Source organism: Poromitra crassiceps (genome assembly GCF_964638095.1).
Source record: "Poromitra crassiceps genome assembly, chromosome: 19".
Lineage (NCBI taxonomy): Eukaryota > Metazoa > Chordata > Actinopteri > Beryciformes > Melamphaidae > Poromitra > Poromitra crassiceps.
Window position 1 is genome coordinate 1,176,492 of NC_139646.1, and position 17,189 is coordinate 1,193,680.

General features: G+C 46.5%; 1 protein-coding gene across 1 annotated transcript in view; it reads left to right on the forward strand.

Moving 5' to 3' along the window:
• Positions 1-17,189, forward strand: part of nomo (nodal modulator) — a 39,968-nt gene that overhangs the window by 10,942 nt on the left and 11,837 nt on the right. Inside the window, exons 12-21 of the mRNA XM_083655553.1 lie at positions 6,956-7,133; positions 8,501-8,642; positions 8,877-9,008; positions 10,881-11,017; positions 11,117-11,204; positions 11,404-11,467; positions 11,575-11,670; positions 12,248-12,469; positions 14,239-14,321; positions 14,485-14,644. Coding sequence (XP_083511679.1) covers positions 6,956-7,133; positions 8,501-8,642; positions 8,877-9,008; positions 10,881-11,017; positions 11,117-11,204; positions 11,404-11,467; positions 11,575-11,670; positions 12,248-12,469; positions 14,239-14,321; positions 14,485-14,644 — 1,302 coding nt within the window. The remainder of the gene's footprint in view (positions 1-6,955; positions 7,134-8,500; positions 8,643-8,876; positions 9,009-10,880; positions 11,018-11,116; positions 11,205-11,403; positions 11,468-11,574; positions 11,671-12,247; positions 12,470-14,238; positions 14,322-14,484; positions 14,645-17,189) is intronic.

Consider the following 17,189-nt stretch of genomic DNA (forward strand, 5'->3'; position numbering starts at 1 on the left):
CGAACACCTTACGCACCAGGATGAGCCAACACCTTAAGGTGCTCTTATGCTCGAGCAAAGCTCCGTGGGGGTGGGGCGCGAGTCCGTGCAGACCTCGCGCTGGGGGAGATGCCATTATACTCAGAAAGTGATCACCATGTATTGTACAATGGTGAGAACAGCCCGTGAAAAGTCGCAATGAAACGCTGTGCAGTACTGAGTGCGCTTTCACTCTCAAACGACCGCACATCAGCACATGAAGGACTCACCAAACTTGTTTTTACTGAAAGCCGTTTTTACTACTCAGCCCTGATAGCCTACTACTCTGTGCTGCTTTTAATCTCTCTCAATAATGCTCTTAACACAACACATTTACTTGGTGAAATGACTAAAAATGAACAGTTGTAAATCTAAGTTTATAGCCTACCACATGGGTCAAGAAATGTGGCGAAAACACAGCTCAGTGTTCAGGGCTCAATGGTTTGAATGCAGCCATGTTTGGAGAGAAGCTCGCGCTGTTAGAAAAAATATCAGGCACAACGCGAGCGGCCGCTGGACCACGCGCATAACCACGCCCAACAAATTTACGTAATTTGACGCGCCCGCCCCTCGCTCCACCCCCGCGCCCTTCACGGCAGGGTGAGCATAATTCAGCCTTTACGCACCAGGATGAGCGAACACCTTACGCACCAGGATGAGCGAACACCTTACGCACCAGGATGAGCCAACACCTTACGCACCAGAATGAGCGAACACCTTACGCACCAGGATGAGCGAACACCTTACGCACCAGAATGAGCGAACACCTTACGCACCAGGATGAGCCAACACCTTACGCACCAGAATGAGCGAACACCTTACGCACCAGAATGAGCGAACACCTTACGCACCAGAATGAGCGAACACCTTACGCACCAGGATGAGCGAACACCTTACGCACCAGGATGAGCGAACACCTTACGCACCAGAATGAGCCAACACCTTACGCACCAGAATGAGCGAACACCTTACACACCAGAATGAGCCAACACCTTACGCACCAGAATGAGCGAACACCTTACGCACCAGAATGAGCGAACACCTTACGCACCAGGATGAGCCAACACCTTACGCACCAGAATGAGCGAACACCTTACGCACCAGGATGAGCCAACACCTTACGCACCAGAATGAGCGAACACCTTACGCACCAGGATGAGCCAACACCTTACGCACCAGAATGAGCCAACACCTTACACACCAGAATGAGCCAACACCTTACGCACCAGAATGAGCGAACACCTTACGCACCAGGATGAGCGAACACCTTACACACCAGAATGAGCCAACACCTTACGCACCAGAATGAGCGAACACCTTACGCACCAGGATGAGCGAACACCTTACGCACCAGAATGAGCGAACACCTTACACACCAGAATGAGCCAACACCTTACGCACCAGGATGAGCGAACACCTTACGCACCAGAATGAGCCAACACCTTACGCACCAGAATGAGCGAACACCTTACGCACCAGAATGAGCCAACACCTTACGCACCAGAATGAGCGAACACCTTACGCACCAGGATGAGCGAACACCTTACGCACCAGAATGAGCCAACACCTTACGCACCAGAATGAGCGAACACCTTACGCACCAGAATGAGCCAACACCTTACGCACCAGAATGAGCGAACACCTTACGCACCAGGATGAGCGAACACCTTACGCACCAGGATGAGCGAACACCTTACGCACCAGAATGAGCCAACACCTTACGCACCAGAATGAGCGAACACCTTACGCACCAGAATGAGCCAACACCTTACGCACCAGGATGAGCCAACACCTTACGCACCAGAATGAGCCAACACCTTACGCACCAGAATGAGCGAACACCTTACGCACCAGAATGAGCCAACACCTTACGCACCAGGATGAGCGAACACCTTACGCACCAGAATGAGCCAACACCTTACGCACCAGAATGAGCCAACACCTTACGCACCAGAATGAGCGAACACCTTACGCACCAGAATGAGCCAACACCTTACGCACCAGAATGAGCGAACACCTTACGCACCAGAATGAACAAACACCTTACGCACCAGGATGAGCGAACACCTTACGCACCAGGATGAGCCAACACCTTACGCACCAGAATGAGCCAACACCTTACGCACCAGGATGAGCCAACACCTTACGCACCAGGATGAGCGAACACCTTACGCACCAGAATGAGCGAACACCTTACACACCAGAATGAGCCAACACCTTACGCACCAGAATGAGCGAACACCTTACGCACCAGAATGAGCGAACACCTTACACACCAGAATGAGCCAACACCTTACACACCAGGATGAGCGAACACCTTACGCACCAGAATGAGCCAACACCTTACGCACCAGGATGAGCGAACACCTTACGCACCAGAATGAGCGAACACCTTACGCACCAGAATGAGCCAACACCTTACGCACCAGAATGAGCGAACACCTTACGCACCAGAATGAGCGAACACCTTACGCACCAGAATGAGCCAACACCTTACGCACCAGAATGAGCGAACACCTTACACACCAGAATGAGCCAACACCTTACGCACCAGAATGAGCGAACACCTTACGCACCAGAATGAGCGAACACCTTACGCACCAGGATGAGCCAACACCTTACGCACCAGAATGAGCGAACACCTTACGCACCAGAATGAGCGAACACCTTACACACCAGAATGAGCCAACACCTTACGCACCAGAATGAGCGAACACCTTACGCACCAGAATGAGCGAACACCTTACACACCAGAATGAGCCAACACCTTACGCACCAGAATGAGCGAACACCTTACGCACCAGAATGAGCGAACACCTTACGCACCAGGATGAGCCAACACCTTACGCACCAGAATGAGCGAACACCTTACGCACCAGAATGAGCGAACACCTTACGCACCAGAATGAGCGAACACCTTACACACCAGAATGAGCCAACACCTTACGCACCAGAATGAGCGAACACCTTACGCACCAGAATGAGCGAACACCTTACGCACCAGGATGAGCCAACACCTTACGCACCAGAATGAGCGAACACCTTACGCACCAGAATGAGCGAACACCTTACACACCAGAATGAGCCAACACCTTACGCACCAGAATGAGCGAACACCTTACGCACCAGAATGAGCGAACACCTTACACACCAGAATGAGCCAACACCTTACGCACCAGAATGAGCGAACACCTTACGCACCAGGATGAGCGAACACCTTACGCACCAGAATGAGCGAACACCTTACACACCAGAATGAGCCAACACCTTACGCACCAGGATGAGCGAACACCTTACGCACCAGAATGAGCCAACACCTTACGCACCAGGATGAGCGAACACCTTACGCACCAGAATGAGCCAACACCTTACGCACCAGAATGAACGAACACCATACGCACCAGAATGAGCGAACACCTTACGCACCAGAATGAGCGAACACCTTACGCACCAGAATGAGCGAACACCTTACGCACCAGAATGAGCCAACACCTTACGCACCAGAATGAGCCAACACCTTACGCACCAGAATGAGCGAACACCTTACGCACCAGAATGAGCGAACACCTTACGCACCAGAATGAGCGAACACCTTACGCACCAGAATGAGCGAACACCTTACGCACCAGAATGAGCGAACACCTTACGCACCAGAATGAGCGAACACCTTACGCACCAGAATGAGCGAACACCTTACGCACCAGAATGAGCGAACACCTTACGCACCAGAATGAGCGAACACCTTACGCACCAGGATGAGCCAACACCGGAGCAACATTAGGACCGGCGACGAGCGCAATCCTGTTGCTCTTCACTTTAAACAGGCCGGCCACAATCTCAATGCCTTCCGCTATGTGGGTGTTGATAAAGTGGATAAGCCCCCTAGAGGAGGCGACCACGAAAGGAGGCTCCTGCAGCGGGAGACCTACTGGATTTATTTCCTCAACACCATGTCTCCTAATGGTTTGAATGAGGAATTTGATATATACAGTCTATGTATTAAACCTACTGTAATTTGTCTTATTGTTGTATTATCTTTATACAAGTCTTATTATTTTTTGTACCTTTTGTATTTTTCTACTATGTATTTTATTGATGTTTATAAAACGGCTCTCTCAAATCAAGCAATCTGATTGGTTCACAGCCATTGTATAAATCCAGTAACCCACTCCAATAACCCATGGCCATGGGTTATTGAGTTGCCATGGCAACTCTCTTACTAAAAGGCTTTGGTTACCTCAAATGACAATGTAGAATCCTTGTGAATCGATCTTCGCTTATAACTTTACTAATACTTCGCAGAAAATTATGTTTTGTACAAGAATAGACGCGGGCTAATGTCTTCTTTGCAAAAAAAAAGGCTGTTAACCCCGCATTTAACCCCGTGACGTTAGTTGGTGTCGGGCTTTGCAGAAAAGCTCTCAGCTTCTCAGCAAGCGCCAGGATTGGCCAATGTCAACTTCAGTCTCCAGAACGATCCAATCAAATCACCCGCACGTTCTTGCGGTCCCGCCTTACAGTAGTGTTTCAACTGACTCTATCAGAATGACATGCCAGTCGGACTTATAGTATTATTATTATTATTATATTATCATACTTGGAAACCGTTTTATAAAAGCAATATAGCACTCAAGCAGCGTGTGTTGTGGCATATATCCCGCTGATCAGCTGTTATCCCACTCGGCCTGCGTGGGATAACAGCTGAGCAGCGGGATATATTTGCCACAACACACGCTGCTCGAGTGCTATATTGCTTAAATATATGGTTGGTTTATAATATACCTTCACTGATTGCTCCTTTAAATTGTTTGTACAGACAGGCTCCTTTTAAGGCATTAGTCACCTGCTATTGGCTATGTGCTATAGCCGACTTAATTGACTGACAGCAGCTGATGTCAATGCGTTGTCATTAGTCTTATTTTCTATATATTTTCTGCTGTTTTCTTGTCTAGTCATTTGCGTGATGAAGACCCACTGCGTGGGTTGAAACGTTGTCTGTAGTCATAAAATATTTGGAGCTGCTCCAGTGTGCAGATATTCCACTTTCTTAACCCTGCTGCTTTATGCCTAGCCCAGGCCCTGGGCTGAGAGAATGCCATAGTATGGCTAATAGCTGTAATAGCTGTAAACAGAATGCCTTAGCCTAGGGCTAAGGTGCAGTGTGGAAAGCCCTATTAGTGCTGCAAGCCCTCGGCGAGCAGTTTTTTGAGCTCAGCGACAAACCTCCCCAGATCAGCGGCGCTCGCAGATCGCCACTCGCTTGTTAAAGTCGAGCTGAACCCAAGAATGTCTTTTCTTTTCTTTTAGTTCAAATACCTGGGTATGCAGTGCACCTATTTCTCATTTCTTTAGTTTTTCACACTTTTTCACATCAAAAGTTCATTTTTCAAGATTTCATTGATAACAGTAATTTACAGTTTGCTGACGTCACCCAGTACTATCAAATTTCTACCCCATTTCAACCAATCATATCACGACATGCAGCTGTCAATCAAATCTTCATTTCTGGATAATTTTCTCTTCCAAATGAAGTCGAAAATGGCGCCTAGTGCCTGTCATCTGGCAGAATTCCTATCCCATAAACTAACTACTAACTTGGCCAATTGTTAGAAAAACTATAATCTCTAAGAATGCAAAGAAATGTAACTGGCTCGTTAAAACGCACATTCCAGGGATATCGTATCATTATAGCAGCGATAATGGCGCGCACATCCGAGAGCTTGGTTGTCAGGGGTCGCACTTCGGAGATTCCAGGCCGACGTGCTGCACTCTCCGCTCGGCAACACGAAGGCAGCTGGCTGCCTGCGGCTCGCTGAGCTCCACTCCTCCCATCAAAAGGCTCTTCCCGAGGGGAGCGCCACAACACACTGAATCCCACTCGATTTGGAGGCTTAACACGCCTGGATTGGCCAAAGCCCAATCCAGTCCCCAGAATTGTCAAATAAAAGCATCGACATGATACTATGACCCGCCGAAAACTATGTTTTCAGTCTGAAACGGACTCATTATGCACGTGACGAACAGGTTCAGTTCGACTTTAAGTGTGAACCGCTTTGGATAAAAGCGCTATATAAATGCAGGCCAACCATCTACAGACGCAAGCGGGGAGCTCCCGATGAGTCACAGAGGTCTGACAGGTATCTAGCAGGCTAAATATCTGGTCATGTCATGTCAGGAGAGTCATGTCATGTCAGGAGAGTCATGTCATGTCAGGAGAGTCATGTCATGTCAGGAGAGCAGAGCAGCACGGAGTGACTGCAGGGGTGCTGTCTGCAGGCTGCAGGCAGGCAAGTGGTCTGACGGAGAAAGCCATTCTAAGGGATTGGTAAAAACGGCTGTCCCACAACCAAAAAACACATTTAAAAAGCATTTAAGTGGCTATCCAAATATTTGTACTAAGATCGTTATATTATCTGTTGAAACCCAAAATAATATTTTACATAGCATTCAAATGAATAAGTCTGACTTTGAACCAATTATGTATAATGACTCATGTGTTTAGAAAGAATAAAGCCGGTGTGAGATAGCATTTGTGGACTCGTCAGGGATTATGGGGAAATATCTTGTAACGTCTGTGTGATCCCATGTCATAGCTCAGTCATAATAGTCTGTGTTGTTGTGTGATCCCATGTCGTAGCTCAGTCATAATAGTCTGTGTTGTTGTGGTTTTCAAAAAACCACAACGACACAAATATTCCTGAATACAAGACAGCAAGTTGTGTGGTGGGAATTGAAAGGAACAGTGAGTGACGAGTGATGACTGGCAACCATCGGGTAACCTGTACGAGCTATTCGTTGCATACATGTTGCATGCGCTTTTGTTTTGTTTTGCTTAAGAAGTTATTAAGTTGTTAGATTGTGGTTTTGCCCTCACCACAGACCTTATTACCACGTTACTAAGCAGCGTGATGAATTGCTGATGTTGGTCCTGCACCAGGTTCAGTGTGTGCGGCCAGATCTCCATCAGCCGCCTGCCTGAGGGCATGAAGCAGCAGGGCCGCTACAAGGTCACCCTGACGCACCAGGGCCAAGACAAGAGCTCCAGTCGCACCGCCGACTCCGACCCCCAGGGGGCCTTCTGTTTTCAGGCCAAGCCTGGAGACTACAGCGTCCAGGTAAGACATCTAGATTTGGTGGTAGTTATGATGTATTGATCTACATGTGCTCATCAATTGGAAATAATATCAAATCACAAAATCACTCAATTTCCCCTCGGGGATCAATAAGGTTTCTGATTCTCAAAAGAATGCTGCTGAACGAGGTCTTTACGCTACGTTCACACAGGGAACCTACGCCTTGCCTCAACCCACGCCTACGCCTGCAGACCTTGAGCTGGGCGTGAACCTATTACACGCTTTTGCGATCACACCGCACGCCTTTGCACGCTGAACCTGGAGCCGAGTCACAAGCGCCTCTCCTCTCTCCCGACTGTATTTTTTCACGTGTGGTCCCGAATTATCATAGGTAAAATAAATCTGATATATTTAATGTTCTATTGATGCTGGATATGTATAACCAGGTCTGACTATAGTCGGACTTTTTAGAGAGGTGATCTTGCAAGAATATGTGCTGGCACAACAACATTGTCCATCTTGCTTCTTCGGTCGCTATTCTCTCTCCTGAAGATTTGTTTGCCGACGGGGAGAAAGCCCCACGTGATAGCCACCCGTCAATCTCTCTCTCTCTCTCTCTGCTCAACACTGTTGTAGTAACAACATTTTATTTTGAAATTCAGTTGACTTTGCCATTTCCCACGGATATTGTCGTGTTTTTCCTTCATGGCTTGACAGAAGAAGTCTACCTGCACGCGCCTAGTCGGCTTGAAAATAGAACTCACGCCTAAACGATAAAATCGGCGCGGCACAGGCAAGGCGTGGGTACACGCAGGGTTCACGCTCAGGCGCCCGGTGTGCACAGCCTCGTTGACTAAAACGGACACCTATTTAAAAGCGTGGGTAAAGGCAAGGCGTAGGCAAGGCTTGGGTGCCCGGTGTGAACTAAGCCTTAAGATACATTTTCATGTGTATTGGCTGATGATGTAATTGCTTTTAATTACACAGCACCACCAATGCTCATGTGTAGCATGATAAAAACCTGGCTAGGTAACGTGTGTATGATGCTCTGATGAATCCGTATCCTAAAAGGTGGTCAGCAGATATGACCGCTAATAAAAAATGTGGTAGAATTGAGATAAAGTCTCACCTTATTTTGTTAATATGCCACTCCCATATGGATATGTCAGAGCAGAAGCCACTCCCATATGGATATGTCAGAGCAGAAGCCACTCCCATATGGATATGTCGGAGCAGAAGCCACTCCCATATGGATATGTCGGAGCAGAAGCCACTCCCATATGGATAATATGTCAGAACAGAAGGCCGATTCTAGTTTTGGCATCCAACCAGAAGTTGATGCAAGGGCACAGCTACTATGTTTTTCTCTGCTTCGTAAGAGACCTTTGGTTTTATTTGCATGTGTGCAGGTGTCTCTGCCTGAGGCGGAGGTGAAGGCGGGCCTGGCCCTGCAGCCTCTGGCCCTGGAGGTTTCCCTGGTGGACAGACCACTCTCCGACCTGCTTTTCACCCAGTTCATGGCCTCTGTCTCTGGGAAAGTCTACTGCCTCGGTAAGGGCTCTCCCTCGACAGCATGGGTTATTTTTTTTATATAGAGCGCAGATTGTCTTTTTGATGCTATTTATGTTTAAAAACCAAGTCATGGCAAAGTTGGTCAAAAATCATCAGAAACAAAGGATTAGGTAGGGGATGAAACTCAGCCCATGAGAAGAATCAACCATGCATCCTTCTATATCTTTTGATTGATCTTAAACGTTGTCTTCGTGGCCGATGGCCGACATCCAGCCTCCTGTGATGACCTGTCGGTCACCCTGCAGCCAGTGAGTCGGCAGGGAGAGAGGAGGACAGTGCCTCTGACTGGCAGCAGCGACATCCTCAGCTTCTCCTTTGACAACGTTCTGCCTGGGAAATACAAAGGTTAGTCAATTCTGTCATCGCCACTTCTCTGTCCTCCTAATAATTAGCAGTCAACTAGGATTATTATAATATGCTAATTGCTGGATGTGAGCACCAATTTTCTTTGGCAGATTATGCTCGCAGCGTTTGTGTGGACTGGAGCACAAATGTAGAATGAGCATAGAGGATTTGATGAGAAGTCACAGCAGCCATCATACAAGCTCTAATTGAGTCCTTCATTCTGTGTTTACATTTCCACAAGCCATTAAGAAATCACACAAAACTGTAATTATCCTGTAACGATTGCAGGGACATCTATTTGATAATTATAGCCTTTCAATCATAATTGATATCATCTTGGACATATTTCTGCCTTTGGGGAGCACACATGATTCAGCTATGCCTTCTGGTGCTGCACCGATCTCACTCCCTTGTTCAATAAATACACACAGAATCAACTGGTCAGATAATCACAAGATGCCTGGCCGCTCGGTGTGAAAGCCTCGGCCTTCCTCAATTCTGATCTACCGTAAAATACCAATTAGAAGCCGACTTCCAAATTGCCACGGGTCCCATATATAAGCGGGGTCTGGATACATATTTTGTACATAAAAGCAGGTCCCAATTTGACGCCCGGTTAGTTTTTTCAATGTTTTCTTTTTACCTTTGCGACATCCTGTTGAATGCATCTCCCAAACACAACGAAGAAGAAAAATCGGATGAAGAAGACGAACAACGAGGAAAAAAAACACATGCCCGAAACTTGCTGATCAAAATTCGTTTTCCGTCAACATCTGATGATTCTGAAAATTGTGTAGGCATTTCCTGAAGATTTTTATACACTAAAACCGACATCTCTGGTGTAATAATTATTTTGAGAAATGTGCCTATGGTATGTTTCCCTGCCAGCAGGCATAGAAGTCGGCTTCTAATTGGTATTTCACGGCACTTTCACATCTGCGCTACTGAAGAGGGTAGGCTCCGTGAGTGATGAACTTTTTAAAAATTCGTTTTCCAGCAACACCTGACAGTTATGAAAATTGTGTAGGCATTTTCTGAAGATTTTTGTAGGCCTACAAATCCGACATCTCTGATTGAGAAATGTGAGTATGATAGGCTATAATGTTTCCCCTGCCAGCGGAGGAGGCAGCGCATGCAACAAATAATCTGCTCACATGATGATCATGTTCTCTCACCTTCAGCGGAGAAAGTTTAGTGGTAAATACCGGTAGGTCACAGTTCAGCTCAAATTTTATTTGATTTCATGTACAGGCCAGAACTGGCATGCAATGCTCTGCTGCGCTGAGAGGGAGGCGTGGCTCTCCCCATAGACAAGCAATCGTGTGGGGGGCTGTAGCCAACTGATTAAAATAAATGGTTTAAATAAACAATTTCATACTATTTACAATCTTTGCTGAGCAATATTTTTGTACAAAAATAATTATAGCAGGTCCCAAACTGCCGCAGGTCCCATATTGACGCGAGGTCTGGCTACATATTTTGTCAATTAACGCCCGGGCTAATAATTGGTATTTTACGGTACTCTGATTTCAGAGGTGCTTCCCTCTTCTTGTAGTCCTTGACCTTAACGAGCTCTCCTTGACCTTAACGAGCTCTCTTAACCATCATGACAGCCAAGGTCTCATCACACAGTAACTCTATTGGTATGCCTGTTTACGAGGATAGAAATACAAGGCTAACCTGATTTAATTCAGTGATTGTATTAAAAAAGCTGTTTTCTTCTTTCCCCCAAAATAATAATCAACATTGTATTAACAAAATTCAGCTATAAGGGAAGGCGGTGCTGTTGTGCCCTGTGAAGTTCCCCTGTCTGTGTTATCATGACTTAATGCTGCAGTCCTCTCTCTCTCTAAACTCCAATCCTCCCATCAGCGAGCATTTCTCATGAAGAGTGGTGCTGGAAGCATAAGTCCGTGGAGGTGGAGGTCCTGGACACTGACGTCTTGGGGGTGGAGTTCAGGCAGATCGGCTATATCCTGCGCTGCTCCCTCTCCCATGCCATCACACTGGTCAGTAACTCGCCAACCGTTTTGTGTCTGTGTGGTCTGTCCACAATTATTAAGTGCACATCATGGCACATTTCTAACGGAATGTGTGTTTCTGCGCAGGAGTTTTTCCAAGATGGCAGCAAACCTGAGAACGTCGGCGTGTACAACCTCTCTAAGGGAGTCAACCGCTTCTGCCTCTCCAAGCCTGGTGAGGTCTAGTCACCTGACCTCTCATTAGCTAAACATAGCATGAATTAGCCTATCAGGAAAAGAAAAATACCCATGTAACAAACTGTCCCCTTGTGCATAGTTAGAGTACAATGTTTAGAGCCAAAAGGTCTGTGTCAGACTTCCCTAAATATAAAACTGGAGCAAGGTAATTAATCAACTAAAAATGGCTTGTCCAGGTGTTTACAAAGTCACCCCTCGCTCCTGCCACCAGTTTGAGCAGGACTTCTACACCTATGATACGTAAGCATGCACTAATTACATTCTGTACCCATTCATCTATCCGTCTTTTTAAAAATCCCCTCCATACACATTCAACAAAGTGACGGGTGTTAACCTGTGTCCATCAGGTCGGCCCCCAGCATCCTGACCTTGACTGCAGTCCGACATCACATGACCGGGCTCATCACCACAGACAAGATCCTAGATGTCACAGTCACCATCAAGTATGAGGACACATCATGACTAGGCTCACTGGAAACACTAATCCACAATAACCTTCTACCAATTTAATTTAGGGTCTTATATGCATAATAGTAAGCATCTAAATGTATTTAGACCGTTTCAATCCAAATCCTAAATATTGCCATTTACAGTAAGGTTTTCTTCGTGATGTTGGTTTTGAAGTGGGCATGGTTATGCTCAAGACTTATTACATAATAAGCTCCATGAACCAATCACGCACCAATCATTTGCATCTACCCTGCATTTTATTTTTTATGTTTTTTAATCAGAATGTATCAAGTTGTGCAGCACTGTGGGGGGGGGGGGGGGGGGTTCTGGGAGCACTTCAGCAGACACGCCTCCACAGTTTCAGAGCAGAGAATACCACTTAGTTTTTCATGATTTTGAAACCTAATTTTATACTTGGCAACGTTTGTAATTGTTCAACTTTCGGACGGTTAACACATTAATCTCTGGTGTGTCAAACATAAAAACTTCCAGGGGCTTTAAGACTCATTGTGCTGATATTGGTGATGGTGCATCGGCCTGCTGATGTCCACCTGTGTGTCTTTCCACCAGATCGTCCATCGAGAGCGAGCCGGCGCTGGTGCTGGGCCCCCTGCGCAGCCAGGAGGAGCAGAGGCAGGAGCAGCAGCTGCAGGAGATTGAGCTGCGGCGGCAGGAGAGGGAGCGCCGTGCGGCCGAGGAGGACGGAGGCACCAGAGACGACAGCCCCCCTGTCACAGAGAAGGCTGATGAACTGACGGGCCCCTTCCACTACGAGTTCTCCTACTGGGCCAGGTCGGTTGGCTCATGGCACACACACGTCGGCTTTCTCAGTTTGTTGATATACCTTCTGGTACAATGACACACACACACACACCCTTACAGAAAAGCGCAACTTTTTCTGGTGACCAACTCGCCTCAGTCGCCGGTACAGGCAGAGATCCTTTGATTGTGGGGGAAAAGTTATATGGTGTTGAATGCATGATATTAGGCTGAAACATTTGCACTCACTTTTTTGCACTGTGCCACAAAATATCAAAGTAAGGATCATGACCTTGTGAAAACTTTGTCTTTGGGGGGCAGGTCCTGTACGTATTATTGTTGTATTCGGGGGGCAGGTCTTTGGGGGGCAGGTCCTGTATGTATTATTGTCGACTGGTTCTGATTCTCAATAATCAGTGATGCTGTGTTTTTATGTCATAACCACGATATGATAAAACACAGGGCCTGACAGTGTATATCTATAGATATAAGCTATTTTCACACATGAACTCCGGATCAGGTGAGGGTTGCCCCCCACTGAGCCTGCCCCAGATGATAGGTGAAGTGGACCCTTTCAGACATGAGGCATGTTGCATTCACACATGAGTAGCACCTCCGCAGAGTTTGTAAAGTAGAGAGGGGGCGGGGGCGGGGGTGGGGGAATTTGGGCATGACCACACAATGGGGAGTTATGAAAACTAAAAATACATAATGGGCGATAACTGCCTAACGTTCACGGCATATAGTCGTTTGCGCATAACGTTAGTAAGTAATTAATTAAACAACCCTACAACTCACGCCCAGATGCATCGATTTCCTCGAGTCGCAAGCACTACAAACAAAACAGGTCTTTGCTATGTTCAGTCCTAAAATGCAGCCAACCTACTAGAATTATACAGAATACAGGAAGCTAGACGTTTTTACCTTCAAAATAAAATAAATGTTGTATTACTTAGTAACAAAAAATCAGAATGTCGACTCACTACGGGTTAAAATTGACTTTTCGAAGGGAGCAGATATTCTTCCAGTTTATCTCCGTTCTGTATCTTTCGAAACACGCACAAAAAACATTACACGTGCATTTACTTTATTTAATTGCCATTATTGCGAAGGTTATACCCGGAAGTTTTCGTTTTATACTGCCTGACTTGACGCTACTTGGAATTTGCGGTTCTGCCCTTGAATCTTCACAAACGCTGTGTACACGTTAAATCAAAGACATGAACGCAACCAGATCCAGATACCCTACCCGATGTCCAATACTGGGAAGCGGGACGACCCTCGCGTCCAAAAATGCTTATTAAATGTGTGTGCTGTGCGAAGCAGACATGAAATCAGATCAGAGCCATGAGCCTTTCAATCCAGCAATCCAGCAACATGTTGGCTGTCGCACACGGAGCAGGTTTGAGCTGGCATGTGTTTTTTGCTCGCTCATTCACATCGACTATTTATATAATAATAATCTGTCGCGATGTCTCTGTCCTCATGCACTCACGAGCTGACTACTTCACGGAGCTCTGGAGGGGGGGGGGGGGACAATCCGCCCCTGTGTGTACCCTGAGCCCAAGACTTCCCTCCGGCTAGGAAGAGGCTCCGCGGGAGCGCGCATGAGCCACATGCACACATTCACACATGACAGCCATCCGCATAGCCTCTAGATAACTCCTGAATTCCAAACATGTGTGAAAGCAGCTATAGATATACAGTATAGGGGTTTGTGTGTGTGTGTGTGTGTGTGTGTGTGTGTGTGTGTGTAATATATATATATATAATATATTTATATATAATTTATTGCTATATAGGGCTGGAGAGAAGATCACCGTGACTCCAACCTCCAAGGAGCTGCTGTTCTACCCTCCTGAAGTTGAGGCCACCATCACTGGAGGCAAGTTCTCTCACCTGTTGTGTAATCTTAAAATTTGGTGTGTGTGTTTTTTCTTGTTTGTTTTTTACTTTTTACTCTTATAGAGAACATTTTCAAATGGGTTACTGCAGTGTGTCACTGGTACTCCATGCTGTATGTGTAACAACCCTCCCTCCCTTGTCAGAGTCCTGCCCAGGCCGACTGGTGGACATCGCTGGGCGGGCTGGTCTCTTCCTGCAGGGCAAGGTATCACCAGAGCTCCAAGGCGTGGAGATATCCATCACTGAAAGAGGAACTGCCGCACCATTCATTACTGTGGCCACCAATGAGATGGGAGCTTACAGGTATCACAGCGCACCGTTCATTACTGTGGCCACCAATGAGATGGGAGCTTACAGATATCACAGCGCTGTACACTTTGGACCAGAGGAAAAAAACATTGAATACTTGTGTCCAGAGAGATAATTCAGCCTGCAACTAAATAATATCTCGAGACACACAAGTGTTGCTGTACTTCTGCACTTTCTCCATTGATGCATATTCTATTCCCTATACAGATTAATTGTTTTCTTCTTTTTGTAGGACAGTTTAATACAGCCTCTCCAAAAATGGAATAGAGTTGGCCATCATAGCTATTGGACTTGGTGGTGGTACAATCAGTCTTTCTTTATGTAGCAAGTTTTATTCAATCCAATGCAGTGCAATGCACTTTACATTAGAGTTAAAAATAATAATCAAAAAGTGCACCGAAAAACTAAGAAATGCATGAAGACGAAATGTAATAAAAAGAGAAACTATGAAAGAGAAAAAAGAAGAAGAATGAAAACGGAAAGGCAATATAAAAACAGAAAAGTAATAAAAAGTTAGATGTGGAGCTTGTGTTTAAAGATGTCTAAGGTTTCTGTTGCCCTCAGATCTATAGGGAGGCTGCTCCAGAGCCTGCGGCCACAGGAACTGAAAGCAGCCTCCCCATAAGTCTTTGTCCTGGATTTACATACAGCTCAAATTAAGAGTGCCAGGAGCTGAGGTCTCTGCCAGAAACATGTGTAGTGAGCAGACTGTTAATATACTCTGGGGGCAAGTCCATGAATAGATTAAAAAACCAATAGGAGAACCAGAAAAAAAAATATACAAAAATGTAAAACGGGTGTGATGTGTGTACTGGCTCTAGTGGTCTCTGCTGTGGCAGCAGCTTTCTGACTCATTTGTTGCTGTCCACTTGTCTATTTAGTAATTAATTACAGACAACTTCGTTCATCACAATAGCTGAGCCTGCTGGTGATCAAACAGGGCATTAGCTCTCTCTGCCATGGGTGAGAGAGGGTCTGACCTTGGCAATGTTTTCTAAGTGACGAAAGGCAGGTTTTGTTTGTCTGATATGATAGCTTCAATGCCCACATTTCTGTCACACCCAAGTTCCTAGCCTGAGATTGAATGTTCTGTGACAGTGACTTCAGTTGTGTTATCACATTCTCCCTGAGCGCGGGGGGGGGACCTCCTCTCCCTGAGGGCCGGGGGGGGAGCTCCTCTCCCTGAGCGCGGGGGGGGGAGCTCCTCTCCCTGAGCGTGGGGGGAGCTCCTCTCCGTGAGCGCAGGGGGGGAGCTCCTCTCCCTGAGCGTGGGGGGGAGCTCCTCTCCCTGAGCGGGGGGGGGGGGGGGCTCCTCGCCCCGCGGCACAAACATGCTTTTTTCTACGCTTTCTGGGGACAAATGGGTGTTTTCGGTGAACACAACCTTCATTCATGTGTCAATAACTAAAGAACGGATGAAGACAGAAACAGACAAACCCTTCTTTCTTTTGAGATATTCGGTGTTTACATAGTCATAGAAGAAAATATTCTGTGGCTCTTGGAAAATGAGTGAAAATGGTCACAAACCTTGGCGGGGAAAGTGTTAATTATCTCGTGATCTTGAGAAAACGAGCTTTATCTCTTGCAATCATTTTTTTAGTGTCGTTATCTCGATCATGAGTTAATTATCTTGTTATCTCGAGAAAACGAGCTTCGTTATCTCAATAACAAGATAATCAACCCGTCACGAGAAAACAAAATGTCGTTTCCTCTGAGTACTTATAATGTCGGAACAAGGAGTACCCATTATTATAAGAAAATTAATTAACCCGTTATCTCGATAACAAAATAATTAACGTGTGATCTCGATAACGACATTAAAAAGATAATTGCAAGCATGGCTGTAGATGGGATTGGTTGGAGTAATGCATCCTCTGAACGTGATACACAGCATGAAATATGGATACACTAAAGATGTGTGCTGTGTGAGGGGGGCATGGTGGTGCAGTGGTAAGCGCTGTCGCCTCACAGCTAGAAGGTCCTGGGTTCGATTCCCACCTGGGACGCTGTGAGCGCTGAAGGAATGCGTGCCCGTCCGCATGTCCTCGAGTGCCCGCCGCCCGGGTGGGGTCATCAAAAGGGCCTTTCTGTGTGGAGTTTGCATGTTCTCCCCGTGCCCCCTGGGGGTTTCCTTCATATAGGAACCCCACACCAAAACATGCAATATCCTGGTCGCTGATGTGGTGCCTCCTCTGGTCGTTAGAGGCGCCTGTTCGGAGGGAGGGGAACTGGTTGGAATAGCGTGATCCTCCCACGTGCTATGTCCTACCGGTGAAGCTTCCCCTGTCAGGTGAAAAGAAGCGGCTGGCTACTGCCCAATGTCTCGGAGGAAGCATGGAGCCAGTTTCGGCTCTCCCCAGATTGGCAGAGGGTGGAGCAGCAACCAGGATAAATAAATAAAAATTAGCACTAACGGGGGATAAAAATGGTATAAAAAATCTGAAAAAAAAGAAAAAAGATGTGTGCTGTGTAGTAAACACCTGATCTGAGTGTGATACACAGCATGACATATGGAGACACTAAATATGTGTGCTGTGTA